General features: G+C 43.6%; 2 protein-coding genes across 5 annotated transcripts in view; one reads left to right on the top strand and one right to left on the bottom strand.

Annotated features, from left to right (window-relative positions):
• LDLRAD3 (low density lipoprotein receptor class A domain containing 3) overlaps positions 1-19,625 on the top strand; it is a 299,191-nt gene that overhangs the window by 10,831 nt on the left and 268,735 nt on the right. The window lies entirely within an intron of this gene.
• Positions 11,839-13,859, bottom strand: LOC116476351 (wee1-like protein kinase 2). Its single transcript, XM_032166255.2, is given in 9 exon segments — positions 11,839-12,100; positions 12,103-12,568; positions 12,571-12,646; positions 12,648-12,963; positions 12,966-13,017; positions 13,020-13,348; positions 13,351-13,484; positions 13,486-13,672; positions 13,707-13,859. Coding segments are annotated over 9 exon segments (1,689 nt in total). The 5' UTR covers positions 13,741-13,859; the 3' UTR covers positions 11,839-12,005.

Below are 19,625 nucleotides of genomic sequence, written 5' to 3'. Positions count from 1 at the left end.
AATTAAAGCAGGTCTGCTTTATAAAATAACAGTATTAGGCCAGGTGCGCTGGCTTACACCTTGGGAGGCCGAGGCGGGCAGATAACTTGAGGCCAGGACTTCGAGACCATCCTGGCCAACATGGCGAAACACCATCTCTACTAAAAATATAAAAATTAGCTGGGCATGGTGGCACATGCCTGTAATCCCAGCTACTTGGGAGGCCGAGGCACGAGAATCACTTGAACCTGGGAGGTGGAGGTTGTAATGAGCTGAGATTGCACCACTGCACTCCAGCCTGGGCAACAGAGTGAGACTCTCTCTCAAAACAAAACAAAACAAAAAAAACAGTATTAAACACATGAAATAGTAAGGAACAGTTGGTTGTCTTCTGGTCTATTTTAAAAGGAAATAAAACTTCGCTGGTCAAACCACGCAAATGATTCCAGAAAGGAAGGACATCAGTAAATATAACATTAAAGGGAAGTGGAAGGCGATATAAATACATCAACTAAAGACTAAATGTAAAGCAAAATGTTACTCTTATTAAAAGAAATCACGTATCTGCTCACTTTAGGACACATAGTAAAATCCAAGAGAAATAAATAGAGTGAAAAGTTAAGGAAATAAAATCCATTATGTAAGGACTGCTTGTATGGTATCATATAAGTAATTTCATAGCATTAAGCATTAAAATAGATAAACAGGGTTACTGCAAATGACAAAAGGTTCATTAAACAACAAATATCTGATCATCCCACATAAAAAGACATGAAGAATTAGGAACATAATGAAAGGGTGTTGAAGGTTCGTCAAGTATAAAATTAGCTGGTGCTTGCCAAATTTTGGAAGGTTAAAATATTTAGAGAATACATAGTTCTAATGTTTTAAGTAAAGTCTATGGGAATGGGGAAGTGCTCATCAGGTGCTGAGGACTGGGTGGTGTGTGCAGTGGGAATGGTGGGTGGGACTGACCAGTTCCTTGGGGAGCCCCCAGGGGCCTTTCCTACACACACCTGCTCCCTGGATCTACAGAAGTGCTCACTAATGGAAGCTATGAGGATAATGAGATGAGAAGGTTGATTGACTTTGAGTTGGGCTTAGTGAGTCTGACACCAGTGGCTGCCCAAGGGGCGTCTGCTGGTGGGAATTTGCGAGAGCAGCTTCAGGCCTCTCATATGGATGGAAAGAGGACTTAGAGGTTACTGAGAAGAAGGCATATTTTTGTTATATATTATTAAGCATTCACATTATTTAAATTATTCGATAACAGAGCCGGGCATGGTGGCTCATGCCTGTAATTCCAGCTACTCCGGAGGCTGAGACAGGAGGATCGCTTGAGGCCAGAAGTGGAGATCAGCCTGGGCAACATAGCAAGACCCCCATCTCTAAAAATAAAGTTCAAAATAATTATTAGAAAACATGTTCCTGGTTGAGTATAGTGTATTTTCTCTTTTAAGATTTTACCATATGGATTGTGTAGAGCTTTGCTACTCTTAGTGTGGTTGACAGACCAACAGCATCAGCATCACCTGAATCAGAATCTGCATTTTAACAAGATCCCCAAGTGATAATGTGCATATTAAAGTTTGAGAGGCGTTGATGTGGTAATTAAGAATACAGGCTTTAGAGTGAGTCAGTCTGGATTCAGATTCCAGCTCCTTGCCTTGACCTTGGCTAGGTTTCTTAAACTTTTTAAATCCATTGCATCTTCGTCTGTTAATAGGTATGATAATGGTCCTTACCATGTAGAAATTTTTAAATAAGATAACGCATGTAAAACACTTAACTTTATTTTTATTTATTTTATTTATTTATTTTTTTGAGACGGAGTCTCGCTCTATTTCCCAGGCTGGAGTGCAGTGGTGCAATCTCGGCTCACTGCAAGCTCTGCCTCCCGAGTTCACACCATTCTCCTTCCTCAGCCTCCTGAGTAGCTGGGACTACAGGTGCCCGCCACAACGCCCAGCTAATTTTTTGTATTTTTAGTAGAGACGGGGTTTCACTGCGTTAGCCAGGATGATCTTGATCTACTGACCTCGTGATCTGCCCACCTCGGCCTCCCGAAGTGCTGGGATTACAGGCACGAGACACCGCACCTGGCCACACTTAACTTTATTTATAATTGCTCACTAAATGTTATTGATTAGTAATAGGCTTATTATAAAAACTTGGACAAAAGGTAGAAACACATAACATACAGTCTTATCACCTAAAGATTTTTAACACATTGGTTTATTTATGTTTGATTTTAGATAGTTTTGATCATACATGGAATATAATTTCATGTCCTGCTTTTTTCACTTATGAATATAGCATAAGCATTTTCCCATGTTACACTAATCTACGAGTACAAGGAGTCTCTCATCACAGAATGCTGGTTGTATTCTTTGATGTTGGCTGTAAAAATCATCTGACCCACCCAAGCCAGCAACATACTGCCTCACAGCTTATATCCTTGTCTATATGTAGGAGATGACATTACCTGGCCCCTCTGCTTTTACATGATAGTCATGAGAATCCAGTTAGAATCATGTAGGATATAAAAACAGCTAGTAAAAAGTAAAATGAGCTGGGTGCAGTGGCTCATGCCTGTTATCCCAGCACTTTGGGAGGCTAAGGCAGGTGGATCACCTGAGCTCAAGAGTTTGAGCTGGGCAGCCTGAGCAACATGGCGAAACCTCGTCACTACTAAAAATACAAAAATTAGCCGGGCGCAGTGGTGTGCACCTGTAGTCTCAGTTACTTGGGAGGCTGAGACAGAAGAATCACTTGAACCCAGGAGACGGAGATTGCATTGAGCTGAGATTGTGCCGTTGTGCTCCAGCCTGGGTGACAGAGTGAGACCTTATCTCAAAAAAAAAAAAAAGAAAAAGAAAAGAAAAAAAGTAAAATGCTGTACACATCTGTGTTATTTTGAGTGGGTGATTCTAATATGTAGGAAAACCCTAAAAACAGAAATTACTCATTGACTCCACAATTCCACTTCTAGCACTTTAACCCGGTGAAATAGTTTGCAATGTGTACAAAAGTTTGGCAGTGAGGATACCTGTATTTGTGGCAGTATCGTTTATAGTGGTGAAACACTGGAGACTAACAAAATGCTCACTAGTAGGGGAGAGTTCCCGTGTCAGTACACTAAAATACTATGCAGAGAGTAAGAAGCATGTCACTGACCTGTGTTCTCCAGTAAAGTGGCCACTAGCCACCTGGGGCTACTGAAATTTAAATTAGTTAAGTTTAAATAAAATATAAAAATTCAGTTTCTCAGTCACATCCAGCCTATTTCAGATGCTCAGTAGCCCCATGTGGCGGGTGGGATTGGATAGCACAGACACAGAGCATTTCTGTCATTAAGGAAAGTTCTAGTGGACAGCGCTACTGTAGAATAATTCTTCCACGGAAAGAAAATTCTTACGAAACAGATGATTCAAATTTGTAGTGTGTATGTGTGTGAGGTACAAATTGCCCCATGGTGCTTGGTGCCCAGCACTGCATTTCTTTATTTTTCTACATTCAGTCCAATCTGGTCGTAGTAGTCCCCACTCACTAAAAGCTAGAGATGTGGTGTCAGTCACCTCGAAGTTTGGTGTAGGTCAATTCTTGAGGGCCTTCCTTTTCCTGTAGGCTCTCTCAGGACTCCTGGGTGCCTGGTCTGATCATTGGTGTTACTATTGCTTTTTGTTCCGAAGCCTGTTGTTGCCTAGCCTTGGGGACCTTCTTTTCTTCCAATTTCTTCAGTCCACCTCTTCACATCAATTAACTACCCCCTACATTTTACAGCAGTGATATTCAAGGGTTGGGGAAGAGGAAGCCACTCTTCCCCTCCCTCATTGAGATTGATGGGAGAGTGTTACCTAGGGGGTGGAAAAAAGGCTGAAAACCATACTAACGTGAGTACATGGTAACAACCACCCCAGACCTTGATTCATGTGCATGTACGTGTGCTGCTCTTGTCTAGTTTGCAGACCCTCTTGGACACTTTGCAAGAAGGCTCTGCGGTCACTGGACCTCCATCCCCGGCCCCTCCCAGCAGCATTGGGCCTCCAGGCGCCCAGGCCTTGCCATGAGGGTGAACTGATACAAATCAAGATGGTGTCGGTACCATAGTGATCCCTGTTTCTTGTTGGCTTTTTTAGCACATGATTCTGGTTGGCTTGATGGAGAAGGAACGCCGTCTCCCAGCTCGCACCTTTTCCCACAGCTCAGCGCAGCCGTGTGCAGTGTGTGCTCTTGTTTGCTGTCTGGTCTTACTATTAATTAAGGATATGACTGTGTTTGCAGACAGTTTATCAGAGAAAGCTTCCTATTCACCTTCTGAAACCTGGCTAGTGAATCTCCTTTTCTAGGAAAGTGTCCTCCCATCTTCAACTCCCAATCAGAGAATTAATCTCTGACTTCTTAATGGCTGCCTCTAACTTGTATTTGTTCATGTAGAACTTAACACACAGTATTGCAATTTATTTATGCTTGTTCCCTATACTTGAATGTTTATTAAGCCTAAATGATGATAAGAGTAACTTGGGTGCTTTAAAATATATTTTTAATTACTTTAAATTATTGAATCTTCCAAATAGCATAAAAGATCTGAGAACAGCATAACAAACACTAGTGTACCTATCATATAGATTTATCAGATTTTTAATATATGTCGTCATAATTCAGGCTTTCCTTTTAAAAGAAAAATGTGGCTGGGTGCAGTAGCTCATACCTATAATCCTAGCACTTTGGGAGGCTGAGGCTGGTGAATCACTTGAGGCCAGGAGTTTGAGACCAGCCTGGCCAACATGGTGAAACTCCGTCTCTACTAAAAATATACAGCAAAAAAATTAGCCGGGCATGGTAGGGTGCACCTGTAGTCCCTGTAGCTACTTGGGAGGCTGAGGCATGAGAATTGCTTGAACCCAGAAGGCTGAGGTTGCCGTAAGCTAAGATCTCACCATTCTACTCCAGCTTTGGTGACAAAGTGAGACTCCGTCCCTGGCCAAAAAAAGGAAAATGTGTTACAGATAGAGTCAGACTTTGCCTCATCCCATTACTCTCTCTTGGCCCAGAGGTCATCACTATCCCCAAATTGGCATATATCCTTTCTGTCCCTGTTTTTAGTCTTTTGCTACTGATGTGCATTTATATCCCTTGCATAGGATTTTAAAGTGTACATAGGTGGCTATCAAATGGCCTACGCTTCTGCAGCTGGCCTTTTTCATTTACCTTTATAATTTTGAGTTCCATTCCATTTATAATTTTGAGTTCTATCTACGTTGCCACATATTGATACAGTTTATTTTAGCTGCAGTAGAATATCCTATTATATGAATATACTACACTTTGCTCATTCATCTTGTAACAGGATATTTAGATTATTACCGTGACTAGCCACACTGCAGTGAAAATTTTTGTGCATAATAGCAGGACTTTCTCTATAATGATATTCTTGAAGTAGAATTGCCGAACAAAGGATTTGCACGTTTTCAACCTGAGTAGATATTGCCAACTTCTCTATAAAATGGTCCTGCCCATTTATCCTCTCATTAGTAGTTTATGAGAGCATCTGTTTCTCCACCTTTCTTCCAACATTTGGAATTTAGAGTTTTTAATTTGTTTCTCCAAGGTGCAAGGTGGTGACTTGCTGTGTTTTGTTTTGTTTATTTTTGAGACGGAGTCTCGCTCTGTCGCCCAGGCTGGAGTGCAGTGGCGCGATCTCAGCTCACTGCAACCCCCCGCCTCTTGGATTCAAGCAGTTCTCTGCCTGAGCCACCTTAGTAGCTGGGATTATAGGGTTGTGTTCCCACATCTGGCTAATTTTTGTATTTTTAGTAGAGACGGAGTTTGACCATGTTGGCCAGGCTGGTCTTGAACTCCTGACCTCATGATCCACCCGCCTCGCCTCCCAAAGTGCGGGGATTACAGGTGTGAGCCACCGTGCCCGGCCTGCTGTGGTTTTAATTTGCCTGCCCCTCATGACTGGTCAGGGGAGCGGTGGGCTGTGGCCAGGCCTGTTCTCTCATCCCCTGCTGAGGTGGATAATGGATGGGGAACTCCAAGGCCATTCATGACAGGCAGTTAAGAGGCGGTTGTTCTACTGTTGGCATGGCATGAACGTCCAGGCCCCAGCTCTGGACTGTAGGACTGGGCGATAAGGTCTCATTCTGCTGGAGATCAGAATGTTTTCCAATTGTGTGGATTCCGGTGCCCCCGTGGCTCAGCATATAGAAGGCAGTGAGCCTCAGCCATGTGCTCCTCCTCCCTGGAGGGTGTCTCATTCTGTGATGCTGGGACCACTTATCCAGGGTGCGCCGCTGCAAGAAGATACGCAAAGCAGTGGTGAGCCCCTTTCTAGGCTCCACTTCCAGTGGAGGTGTGGGAGAGTGATGGTTCAGAAGGAAGGCTCTTGAACCAAACAGTCTGAGGTCAGCTCCTGGCTGCCTGACCTTAGTTAGGTCAGTTACAGAGCTGCTCTGCCTCAGTGTGTTCTTTACCTGTAAAAGGAGGATAAGGTTAATAGCAGCCTCATGGCATTCTTGGGGAGAATAGACAAGATCATGAATGCAGGGTGTTTAGCCCATGCTGGCATTTCAGGAGCACTCACCACATGCTTACCAATCCATGCTGAGACTACGGTTGAGGGCTGGGAGTGTCATTTATCTCAAACCCCCAGTGCCTAGCTTGTTGAATGAATGAATGGGTTTCTACTTAGTGACTTCTCAGTTGTGCTTTGGTTTGTACAGCAGGCTATGTAAAGCTTTTGCGTTTTACTCTAAGAGCAATGAGAATATTAAAAGTTTTTTTTAATTTTAAATTTTTGTGAGTACAGAGTAGGTGCATGTTTACGGGGTACATGAGATGTTTTGATACAGGCAGGCAATGTTTTATAATCACATCATGGAGAATGGGGTACCTGTTCCCTCAAGCATTTATCCTTTGTGTTACAAACGATCTAATTATACTTTTAGTTCTTTTAAAATATACAATGAGGATATTTTATACCAGGGACTACTGTGGTCCTGTTTGTGGTCTTAAAACAGAGATGAGGACTCTTGATCCTCCTGAAAATTTCAATCCTGAAATCTCTGGTCACCATCATGAACTTGAAATTAGACTTTCGTGACTCCTCATTTTCACATTAAAAAAATTATTATTTGCATTTTTCCCCTCTCCTTGAAATGTTCTTCCCTCTGTCTTCTTGGTCTTTTTGAAATACATTTAACCTTTTTCCTTTTTTGTTGATTCTAAAATCCTCACGTTTTTGGAGTTTGAACTTGAGCTTGTCTCCAAGTTCTAGGGGTATTCTCTTTCATGACCTAGGACATAATGCAGGGTCAGTGCTAAGTGAGATTCTGGAAGCAGAGTCTTCAGAATTCCAGGTATATTTTAGTTTTGCTGCTAGTTCAAACGGCTCATCTCAGTCTCGTTTTGCCTCTACAGAAAGTACCTTTTTCTTCCTAAATTTTGGGTTGAAGAGGGTATACCCACCCTCTGGGGCCATCATCAGGACTAAGTGGCTGATGATCATTTTCCATATGTTGGTTCCACACTGACTTCAAAAGGGTATGAACAGCTTGCGTCTGGGAGGCTCATTAAGTTTCCTGGGCTCTCTGGACCACCTACAGTTTAATGAGTTCGTACAGTGGACTAAAGAGCCTCAAAGATTATGAAATAGAAATGCCCTTTCTCTAAGTATATTTAGGGGAGGACACACTGATTGTTCCCTTTCGTGTTTAAATATGTTATATTTATTTGCGAGATGGAAGAGGAAAGCAGAATGAGAAGAAATTAAAATCTCTGTAGACTTGAGCTATTTGCATACATAGGACACCATGAAAAGGACATTGAGTGGATTCAGAACTCAATGTGGGTGGGGAACAAAATGGAGGGTAAAAAGACTGGCTTTGCAAAATAAATAACACTGTCACTTGAAAGTGGTGATCTGAGTGAAGATATGGAAATAATGTGGTAAAGACTAAACCAGAAGTAGATATACCAGAAGAAGACATAATCAAAACAACACAGAGATCAGAAGTACAGAGATGTAGATGTTAATGGGAGAACAAAGTAGAGTTATATGGTGACAGTCAGTCACAAGTGTGGAGGGAGGAAGGCCAGGCCACAAGGACAATGGATTTAAATGCCATTGGATTAAATTTTTAATTACTGTCCACTTGCATTGCTGAGATTTTGAGATGAACATATTTGTGTCCATGCGTGTATATGAAACCAACCAACAGTCCCATAGATAGTTTTTTTGGGTAAACATAGAAATTGACCCTTTGTGTCTTAAAGCTTGAAACTTACATTTTTTAAATATGAGTTCCTTCCTCAAGAAATGATCTTCAGGCCTCTTAAAAAAAAAATCAAAGAACTGAAACTTGCCAGATCACCACATTCTGACAGTTAGATGTCAGAACCCCTCATTCATCACGACTGCTTCCTTGCCCCTCCCAGTTCTGTTTTTTTTTTTTTTTTTTTTTTAACACGTTGCTACATTTCTTCCCTAAAACCTCTAGTTTTAGTTATTCAGGGAGATTGATTTAAGACTGAGTCTCCTCAGCTTTAGCACCCGATTAAAGCCTTCTTCCTTGGCATTAATCATCATCTCAGTCATTGGCTTTCTTTGTGGAAAACAACAGGACCTAGACCCAACTTGTGGAATTTTCTGTAACATATATACCCACATATAAACACTGCTGTTCTTCGTCCTAGGAAGAAATTCAACATTGGCCATAAGAAGTCTCCACTCTGTATGTGCTTACCTTCTATTTTTAAATGACCTGTTTGGGATTATTGTCACTGGCTTTTTGAAACAATTACTTATTGTTCACTTACTTGTAAATCAATATAGTAGGTATGGTTGGATGTGCAGAACTTTCCCCGACCTTAAGTAATTAAGAATTTATGAAGAGAGGGAAAACATGCATGTGGGTCTCTGAGTAAGGTGTTGCATAGTAATGTGGTGAGTGGCACAAGAGTGATATAGACCTAATGTTGCTGGAGTTAGAGGAGGTCCCCATTTCTTCCAGCCGTGATGAATAAACAAGGATTGGGAAGGCAGTCCTTGACGTGATGGAATTCCAGGATGGTGTGGACTGGGTCCCAGAGGTGAGAAACTATGCAATGTATTTGGGAAGCCATAAGTATTACAAATTTGCTGGAATCTTGAGCAGTGGAAGATAAAACTAGAAAGAGGGCATTGTCTACTAGGAACACTCCTACTACTAACCATGTTCCCATTTATTTGGTGCTTACTGTGTCCCAGGCACTGGGAAAACTGCTTTACCCACTGGATTTTTTTTGAATCCCCCAAGATCCCTATAACTTCAAGACTGTCATGATCGTGATTTGACCCAGCAGGAGACTGAGGTTCAGAGAAATTGAACAACTTGCTGGGACTTGGGTGAGAGCGAGGTTGTGAGTCCTGGTCTTTTCCAGCCCCATTCTTGCTTTGGTAGATGGGGTGGTGATGAGGCCACAGAGACCCAGTGAGGGCTCGGGGTTTGGGCTCTGGAACATAGGCACTGGGAAGCCTTTCCCTTGTTCAGGGCTCTGTTTGGAAAGCCTGGAGTTAGCTTCTACTTTGGAGGCTGTGGTCTGTCTAAGTGTAACCAGGGTGAGGTTGTCTAGGCTGTCAGATGCAGGCTAAAGGGAAGAAGGCCCAGATTTGGACACCACTGAGGGAGTGGTTTCACTTGAATGGTGAGAGTAGAAGCTGGGTTTGTAAATTAGGATTGAGGCTGGGTGTGGTGGCTCATGCCTGTAATCCTAGCACTTGGGGAGGCTGAGGTGTGAGGATCACTTGAGCCCTGGAGTTCAAGATCCGCTTGGGCAACATGGTGAAACCCTCTGTATACAAAAAATACAAAAATTAGGTGGGCGTGCTGGTGCACACCTGTAGTGCCAGCTACTCAGGAGCTTGAGGTAAGAAGATAACTTGAACCCAGGAAGTTGAGGCTGCAGTGAGCTGTGATTATGCCACCACACTACAGCCTGGGCAACAGAGCAAGACTGTCTCAAAAAAAAAAAAAAAAATAGTGTTGAGAAGAGTTGAGCTGGGGCGGACATGGAGGCAGCCAACTGAAACTGATTAGTATAATAACCACAATTCCCAAGCTTAGATATTATGGACCAGTAAAGTAATGAAAAAAAAGAAAAAACCAAAAGCTTGGGCTCCTGATGTTGAGTCACCCGCTTTTATTTGATCAGATGAGAATAATGAAAACAAAATCACTCTCTCATGATCCCATCATTATTTTATAAAATAAACTATGTTTTAATACAAAAACGTTGTAATGGCTCATCAGAATAAAGGATGGTCCTATAAGTGGAATGTTTAATTCTAAGAAGAGCTTGCTGCAATTGTGCCTTCATTTTCTACTTTTGTTGCTAACCAGTGAACCCTTTGTCATGGACCAGGGTGTTCTTGTAACACACATTTGGGAACTGCTGGTAGAGACTATTCTGTCAGAGGCTTGACTGGGAGGGAGGAGGCTTCAAGGCCGTGGCTGGGGGCCATGGGAGGGTGTAGGTAATTTGTTTTCAGGTATGTGGGTATTTAGGATTTCAGGAAGGGTTTTCTAAAGCAGGAAGCCCTCACTATGTGCCGAGAAACTGGGGAGGCCTTTGTGAAGATAGGAATGGGTAAAAAATTCTGAAGAGAGGAGGGAGGAAACCAAAAAGAGATGGGGGAATAACATTTATTTAGCATCTGCCAGGCATGTGTTAGGAGAGAGGGCTGTCTCATTTAATGCTCTTGAATAGTCTTTGGGGTCAGAGACACACTATTTTTTTTAAAGAATAGTGTGAGGGTTTATTCAACTTAAAAAATTCGCTTTTTAAAATCAGGAAAAGAAGAAAATCGAACAGTAAAAAAGCCATTAATCATTAACAGGTTGCATTCATTAAGATGACACAAACTTTTATCAAATACCTTTATGACCAACATTATTTTATAGCTGATCCTGACTGTTATTAACTTTTGGATCTGTGAAGCTGGGCCCTACTGCCAAGGCATGTTACTACTGACCTACTGAATTCTCTTACCCTTTTATCACATAAAATGTTCTCTAACGTAAATTTTTCATTCTTCGTTAGTGACGTGTGACAAAGAAGAGTACTCTACCTGTAATTTGTCTTTGGACAAGATAAAATGCTTTATTTAAAAATGCAGGCCGGGCGCAGTGGCTCACGCCTGTAATCTCAGCACTTTGGGAGACCGAGGTGGGTGGATCAGAGGTCAGGAGTTTGAGACCAGCCTGGCCAATATGGTGAAACCCCATCTCTACTAAAAATATAAAAGTTAGCCAGGCATGGTGGTACGCACCTGTAGTCCCAGCTCCTCAGGAGACTGAGGCAGAAGAATCTCTTGAACCTGGGAGGCGGAGGTTGCAGTGAGCCGAGATCACACCACTGCACTCCAGCCTGGGCGACAGAGTGAGACTCCGTCCCAAAAAACAAAAATGCAGTATTCTTTTCCTTTAAAAATGTGTACATAAAAAGGTTTTGGATAAAGTATGATGAAATAATAGGAAACAAGGCCAAATTCTGATAAAATAAAGGGAAATTGGTGAGGCTTGGAACATCAAACCAGTCAGAATGTGGCCACAAGAGGGACAGGGCAAGTAGATGGAGAACAGCCATGTCAAGTTTTCCTTGAACCTTCTGCATCCAGTGTTTTTGTTCTACAAGTTAACAACTAGCTCAGAGATGTCCAAGTTATATACAGTCTTACTTTTACCCACCTCATGTAATGGTGAAGCCATTTATTTAGTAAATACAGTATCAGAAAAGGTATATATATTAGGAGACCCACTTCCACAAAGGGGCTGGGAACTCTTTTTCAGGAATAGCATCATACAACCTGGGAAGTACTGTGGAAATCCAGGCATATTTTCATGTAAACTGTTACTTGAATTCAAAACCAAATTCCATTCCTTTCTATGGACGTGAGTCCCTGGGATCCTTGGTGGGGAATCTGCAACAGCAACCTCCTAATCCATAAGGCCAAGCCAAGGGCTGTTTCCCTTTTTCTTCCCTTAGTTCAGAGGCTCATGCTGTGCCGAGGTAAAGCTTGAAGACCTTGCACTCTTTCCTCCTACCAGGCATTTGGTATTTCCTGATCCCTTGTGGTCCCGGAGACCCCAGGGTCACCATGATGGAAGTCTTCCTGCAGGGACTGGGCCTGCTGGGCTTCCCTTAGTTCCCTTTCCAGTGCAGCTGTCTGGGACTTTTCCAAATTCAGCTGCTGCTAGAGCTCTTCTGCTTTCCCCAGGGAGGGCCAGGGCCAATTTCTGACCAGAGCTGCTGCAGAAGATCTCTCTCCTGGATCAGGGTGGATCATGTGCTTGAGCAGATTGTAAAAGTCTTCTGAGAGCTCCTGAGGAATGTGTGGGAAGTTACTGTCATGGTTATGGTGCCATGCAGCACTGTTGATGGGTAATGTCCTTGCTCCTTCAGCCATTGCGGTGATTAATCCCAAGGCAAATAGGTCTGCTTTGGGAAGGCACTAATAATCCTCTTGCAAAATCTCATTTGCCAGGAAGCAGCTATCTCCTTCTTCCACTTTGAGTTTGTTTATTGATGTCACATGGCCTAGGTCACACCAATTTTATATATCACACGGGCAGAGAGAAACTAATCAGCTTCATTTTCAACTTCTGTGACTCCAGAGGAGTCTTTGCATCTTGTGACAAAGGAAGGTCTTACTAGGTTTGATATCCGGGTGTACCATGCCAGAGTTGTAGCTGCACTTAAGTTCAAGGGAAATCTGTAGAAGGATGTCCTTGAGTTTTGGCTCTTGGAAATGATTAGTAGACTTAGTGTTTTCACATATAGCAGCCTGCAAGCTCCTGCCACTGCAGTATTCATTCTGAATGATCATATGGCCATCTTCCGCCTGTGAGGGGTAGTAATGTACCAGGTGGGGTGATGTCCAAACTGCATGAGTATAAACTTTACGCAAAGCCAAATTCTCAGGTGAAATCCTGCAGAAGTTTTCATATAGTGCTTTATTGCATAAACACTTCTGTCCAGGCTTTTAATGTACTTCTGTAGACTGTACCAAATTCGCCAACCCTAATTTTTTCTACCTCCGAGCATTCTTTTTTATAGCAGGAAGCCATGTTGGTTTCTCATAGAACGCATGTCTCAGCAGGCAGCCCTTGTTCTTCCTTGCCTTCCTCTGGACCAGCTTCCTCAAGATCATCTCACATTTTCCTCTTGACACCGGATTGAAGGAATAATTTTCTGTAGGACTTTGGGGCGAAGGGATTAGTATTGACCAGAGCCAGTGAGGTCATCTCATCCTTGGGAGGAGTGGATGTGAGCATCAAATGCTTAGAGCCTCTGGAAGGAAGCTTCGCTGTTGGAGAAATAACCTGTGGCTCAGCAGGCTTTTGGGAATAGAGGGGCTGGCACCATGTGGCAGCTTGTTCCTGTTGCCTGGTTGGCCTGGTGTCTCGGGATATTTGAGAAGGTGTGACACTGGAGTCCTCAAAATCTGATCTGGATTTTCTGTCCTTTTCTTGAGGTGTGTTGAGTTCATGCACGTCCCTGAGAGGAGTCCTGGGCAATGTAAGCATTGCCTCTGAATCCTGCACTTCACTATTCTCTGGGGTCTGGCTCTGGGCCTCCCTGCTTCCTTGTGCTTTCTTTTGCCCTTCATTCTGAGTCTCTTCTTCAAAACAGGAAAAACTTAATTTCTCAGTTTTAATGTTTTAATTTAATTTATGTTTAATGCCTCAGTTTTTTGTTAATATTTCTGTCATCCATCTCAGCCAAAGAGCTTTATAACATAGGCAAGATCTGTTGCAAGAGAACACCGTGATTCTGCAGAAGGAGGAGAAAATTACTGAACCTGGCGGGTTTCACAACTCCAGCCTGCCTTTCCCTCCACCAGCTAACACCTAGCTGTTTCAGCTGGTTAAATTCCTCACGTGCGGCCTCATCATTTGGTAACTGGCAGATGGGACTCTGTAGTCTACACATGGGTTTACGAACAGTCCTTTCCGAAGTGCATATGTTGTGCGTACCAAGTCCCTGGCTCAGAGTCACGATTATTATACACAGTTTCCAGCCGTGGAATCCACATGCCTTAGACTGGGGGGCACTTCCCCCTCAGGACACCGAAGCTCAGAGAGAGGAAAGAAATCCCTAATATTCCAGATGCAGCTAGGATTTGAACCCAGGCCCCTGTCTCCTCGGTCGAGGTCCTTCTCATTTCATGTCCATGGAGGCTTCTCTGCTTACGTTGGTGTGAACCCCAAGGGGCGTCCCCTGAAAACTCATAATAGAATCTTTGAACAGCTGCCCAAGAACAGATTTCAGATTTTCAGACATTTTCCTCTTTTAATGGAAGCTCTGACTGGCTATTGGTTAATGGGTCCCAGGTTCTCCCAAGCCACTTAACTTCCTAATTTGCAAGCATTATCCATGGAGAAAATCCACTCTGCAGAAGCTTCTGACTTAATGAGCTCAGTCAAAGTCAATCTGAAGTTGCAGGCAGCAGCTTTGATCATTGTGATAGGCGTTTTGGTTTCCACCGAGCAGAGAATGGGAAAAAGCTTTGCCCATGATTTATTAATCACTTCCTTGGCTGAGCCGTCTTGCCTGGCTGTCCTGGGAAGCCCCAGTGTTGAGGGTGCTCAGGATTCAGCCTCAGCACGGGCTTTAGGTGTCCATAGGCCCTGTGTTGCCTTGTTTCTTGAAGGCTTTGCGGAGCTGGAATGCAGCCAGATGTTGGAACCAGAGGTATACACCTTGAGTAAACTCCTCTCTGCTTTCAAGCAGCCCTTGAGGCCCCTTATTGGCAGAACCAGCTCCTCCAGGGAGGAGGCATGTGGGGCCCACGTGTGTGCGTGGGGTTTTTTTTCAGAGACCCACTGATAAAATATTTACATCAGTGACATGGTACCAAGTCTTGCTTTGTTTATTTTAAAAGTCTTAATACGGCATTAGCCATGGCGATACCGGCTTGTTTGCTTTTGGTTTCTTGCTTGTGGTTTTTGTTTTTTGTGAGGAGCAAAGAAGCTAGACCTGATCTTCTGGGAAAGTAGCCTGCTGTATATCAGCCACACACCGGAACAGAAAAACTGTTCTGTGTGGAGTGCTTTCTGTGTGCCCCGGGTACTGTCCTTAGTGCTTTTAGGTCATTATTTCTTTAATCCTCTCACAAGTAGGTGTCACAGGTTAAATTGTGTCCCCCGAAAAGATACATTGAGGCCCTAAACCCTGGTACTTGTGAATGCAGTCCAATTTGCAAACGGGGTCTTGACATATGTAATTCGTTAAGACCCAGTTCTGTCGGACTGGGGTGGGCCCTAATTCCTGTGACTGGTGTCTTTGTAATAAGGGGGCACACGGACACTCACAGAGGGAAGATGGCCTTGTGAAGACAGAGGCAGACACTGGAGCATGTAGGTGCAAGGCAAGGAATGCCAGGGATTGCCAGCAACCTCCAGGAGCCAGGCAAGGAAGGATTCTGCTCTGGAATTTTCAGAGGAAGCATGGTCCTGCCAACACCTTGAACTTCTGGCCTCTAGAATTGTGAAAGAACATATTTTTGTTGTTTTAAGCCACTCAATTCGTGGCAATTAATTACAGCAGCCCTTGGAATTAGTATAGTTCGAATTACCTAGAAGAATATTAACCCCATTTTATAGATGAGTACATCAAGGCTGAGAGGTATTAAGCATCTTGCCCCAGGTCACTCAGTTCATAAGTGGAGACAGACAAATCAGGTCTTGCATAATGCCACTGCCAAGTCCATGCATTCATTTTCACTATGGAGCCAGCAAGGTTGTAACTTTCTAATACTGGATATCTAGGACATCTTAATGAGCAGTTTAGTCTCGAAGGGAGATTGCCCAATTGCAGTTTAGATCTGCTTCTAATCCTGGATTTGGCCAGAAGATTCCTTGATTGACTCTGGGGGAACCTTTACTTTTACAGAGAGGATACAGGCCTGGTATTTTCTGTCCAGGGGATCTAAGCATGGGGTGGAGTATGCCATCTCTCCCTGCTGCTCAGCCAGGTCTGTGGGTCATCAAGGACCCAGCCCATTCTGCAGAGAGTTTAGACAGCTTGCCCAAAGTCTATCTGTAGTTGGAAGAGGCATGACTGGAAGGGAGGTAATGAAAGGGTACCATTTCTTCCTGATCTCTCTAATTCTGCCTGTACCCTTACCCCCATCTGAACTCCCACCCCTGCCTACACTATCCCTCCATCTGGGAGAGAGAATAGTAGGCAGGGGTCATATCTTGGAAAGGATATTATTTCAAGGGTGTTGGGACCCCAGTGAAAGATTTTATTGAGGGGAGTGACATGACCTGTTGGACACTGTGATGGGCTGATTTGCGTCCCCAAAACTCATATGTTGAGCCCTAACCCTCAGTACCTCAGAAGGTGACTGTATTTGGAGATAGGGCCTTTAAAGAGGTAATTAAGTTACCTGTTAGATAGGCTGTTAGGATAGGCTCTAGCCCAGTTTGACCTAGGTCCTTGTAAGAGGAGGAGTTTTAGTCACACAGAGAAACACCAGGCATGCACATACACAGAGGAACGACCATGTGCAGACACAGTGAGAAGGTGGTCATCTGCAAGCCAAGGAGAATTCTTGAGAAGCCAAACCTGCTGACTCCTTGAACTTGGACTTCCAGCCTCCAGAACTGTGTCTGTTGTTCAAGCCCCTCGGTCAGTGGCATTTCATGATGGCAGTCCCAGGGAACGAATGTAGAACTAAAAAGGTGAATTGAGCCTCAGGGCGGAGAATGGATAGGGGAGCAATATTGTGGGTATTCAGAACAGCTGGGAACTCGCAGGAACAAGGAAGGTGGTGTGGACCAGGGAGATCTACAGAGGTGGGAGGAAGAGGACAGATTACAGAACTGTGTAGGAGCCTTAAAACTGATTATTGGGATGGGGAAGGAGTGGGGGAAAGAATCTAGGAAGATCCCAGTATTCTATCTGAATGGATGGTGGCTCCATTTGCTGGTTTATGAGAACACTGAAGGAGCTGCCGGTGTGGGGGAGGAGTCCCAGTTGTCAGTAAGATGTTCTCTGGCAACTGGTGTTTGTATCTGGAGCTCAGACAAGACATCTGGGCAGGGATGGAGATTTGGAAAGTACTGGCATCTAGATGACCACTCAGCTGTGGGTACCAATGAGGAGGAGGAGATGAGAACTTGTTAAGCACAAAACTCCGTGAAACCCCAGAGTTTCGCAGAAACCAGATCTTAAGGGAAGGCACCACCGTAGGAGAATAAGAAGGGGAATCACCAGATCACTGTGCTGAGAAACTGAGGGAAAGACTGTTTCAGGATGACAGTTCAAGACACGGGCCAGGGTAGAGACAGAGATTTAGGAGTTATCAGCATGGAGACGTTGGGGAGATTCATCAGTGAGAATCTTAACAGGGGAAGAGCAGAGGACCAGAGAAACCACAGTAGCTTAAACATGTTTTTAATCGTTTGTTTTCAAATTGGTAATAGATATAATGGTATAAAATTTGAAAGAGAATTTCTCATCCCTGCCGCCTCACTGCACAGTTTACTGGTTACCAGTTCTCCAGCCCAGGGGAAACCAGCCCTCAGATTCTTGTGTGCTACTTCAGAGGTAGCTGTTTACGTGCAAGAATGTATGTAGGTAGGTATGTCTGAACAGATAGCTAGTCTGAATTTAATTTCTTTGCAGAAACTGTAGCATACCATGCATCCTGTTCTACAAATTGTATGTATTTATTGATTTGAATTTTATTGTTTGAAAAAGAAATGCAACCATATGGTTCAACATTTAAAAGGTATAAAAGAGGCCAGGCGCGGTGGCTCACGCCTGTAATCCTACCACTTTGGGAGGCCCAGGCGGATGGACTTCCTGAGCTCAGGAGTTTGAGACCAGCCTGGGGAACACAGTGAAACCCCGTCTCTACTGAAAATACAAAAAAATTAGCCAAGCATGGCGGTATGTGCCTTTAATCCCAGCTACTCGGGAGGCTGTGACAGGAGAATCACTTGAACCCGGGAGGCAGAGGTTGCAGTGAGCCTAGATTGCACCATTGCACTCCAGTCTGGGCAACAGAGCGAGACTCCATCTCAAAAAAACAAAACAAAACAAAAAAACCCCCACATAATAAAAGCTGTCCTTTTGACCTGACCCCAGCTGCCCTGGTCTCCTTCCTGGAGGCACCTCAGTTTTGTTTTGATTATTGTTGTTGGTGTTTACTTACTAAATATATTTCAGAGACCTCTCAGAATGGAAAGATTCCTCATTCTGTGTGTATGGTTCATGGTATTCTGTTACATATGCACTATAAATTATTTCACTCTAAGCTCCTATTGGTAGACAGGTTGATTCACATCTTTGCTCTGACAAACAATGTTACATTGGATAGCCTTATACATATGTCATTCTAAATACCTGTAGAAATGGAATTGTTGAGTTGAAGAGTCAAGTGTGTTTGTAGGTGGTTTTTTTTTTTTTTTTTTTTTTTTTCTGGAGGTGGAGTCTTACTCTGTCTCCCAGGCTGGAGTGCAGTGGTGTGTGGCATGATCTCCACTCACTGCAACCTCAGCCTCCTGGGTTCAAGCTATTCTTCTGCCTTAGCCTCCTGAGTAGCTGGGACTACAGGTGCACGCCACCACACCTGGCTAATTTTTGTATTTTTTTTTTTTTAGTAGAAATAAAGTTTCACTGTGTTGCTCAGGCTGGTCTCCAACTCCTGACCTTAGGTGATATGCCCACCTCAGCTTCCCAGAATGCTGGGATTACAGGCATGAGTCACCGTGCCCAACCACATTTGTAGTTTTGATAGTTACTGCCTTGATGTCCTCTAGAGAGGCTGCACCAGTATACTCCCCACCAGCACTAAATGAGGGTGCCATTTTTCCCATTGCTTTTCAATCAAGTATGTTATCACACATTTTGATCCTAGTCAGTATCTCTTTGTGTTTCTCACTCTTTTTTTTTTTTTCTTAAAATGTCTACTTATTCAAAACCTGCCTTCCTATTTTAGGGCTTATCAAAGTTAGAAATGCCTCCCTTCTTGGGTTAGACTGTGCCCTGCTCTTTCGTGTTAGCTGTTTTTATTTTACATACTCTTAATCGTCCTATACAATCATTCTGTATCTTATTTTTTATTAATACGAGGGATGAGCCAAAATTGATACTTTGTTGCTAACCAAAGTCTATAGGTATATTAGGGTTCACTCTTGTTCAGTTTTGTGGGTTTTGACAAAGGTGTGAGGACATGCATCTGCCGTTACAGGGTCGTACAGGATAGTTTCGCTGTCGCAATGTCCTCTGTGCTCCTCCTGTTCATCCTCCCTCCCCTGACCTTGGCAACCACTTTTTTTTTTTTTTTTCTGAGACGGAGTCTCACTCTGTCGCCCAGACTGGAGTGCAGTGGTGTCATCTCAGCTCACTGCAGCCTCTGCCACCCAGGTTCAAGTGATTCTCCTGCCTCAGCCTCCCAAGTAGCTGGGATTACAAGCGCCCGCCACCATGCCTGGCTAATTTTTGTAATTTTAGTAGAGACAGAGTTTCACCATCCTGGTCAGGCTGGTCTTTAACTCCTGACCTCAGGTGATCCACCTGCATCGGCCTCCCAAAGTGCTGGGATTACAGACATGAGCCACTGTGCCCAGCCTCACTTATCTTTTTTT

This window comes from Hylobates moloch, unplaced genomic scaffold (genome assembly GCF_009828535.3).
Source record: "Hylobates moloch isolate HMO894 unplaced genomic scaffold, HMol_V3 SCAFFOLD_11, whole genome shotgun sequence".
NCBI lineage: Eukaryota > Metazoa > Chordata > Mammalia > Primates > Hylobatidae > Hylobates > Hylobates moloch.
This window is presented reverse-complemented; position numbering and strand designations above follow the sequence as displayed.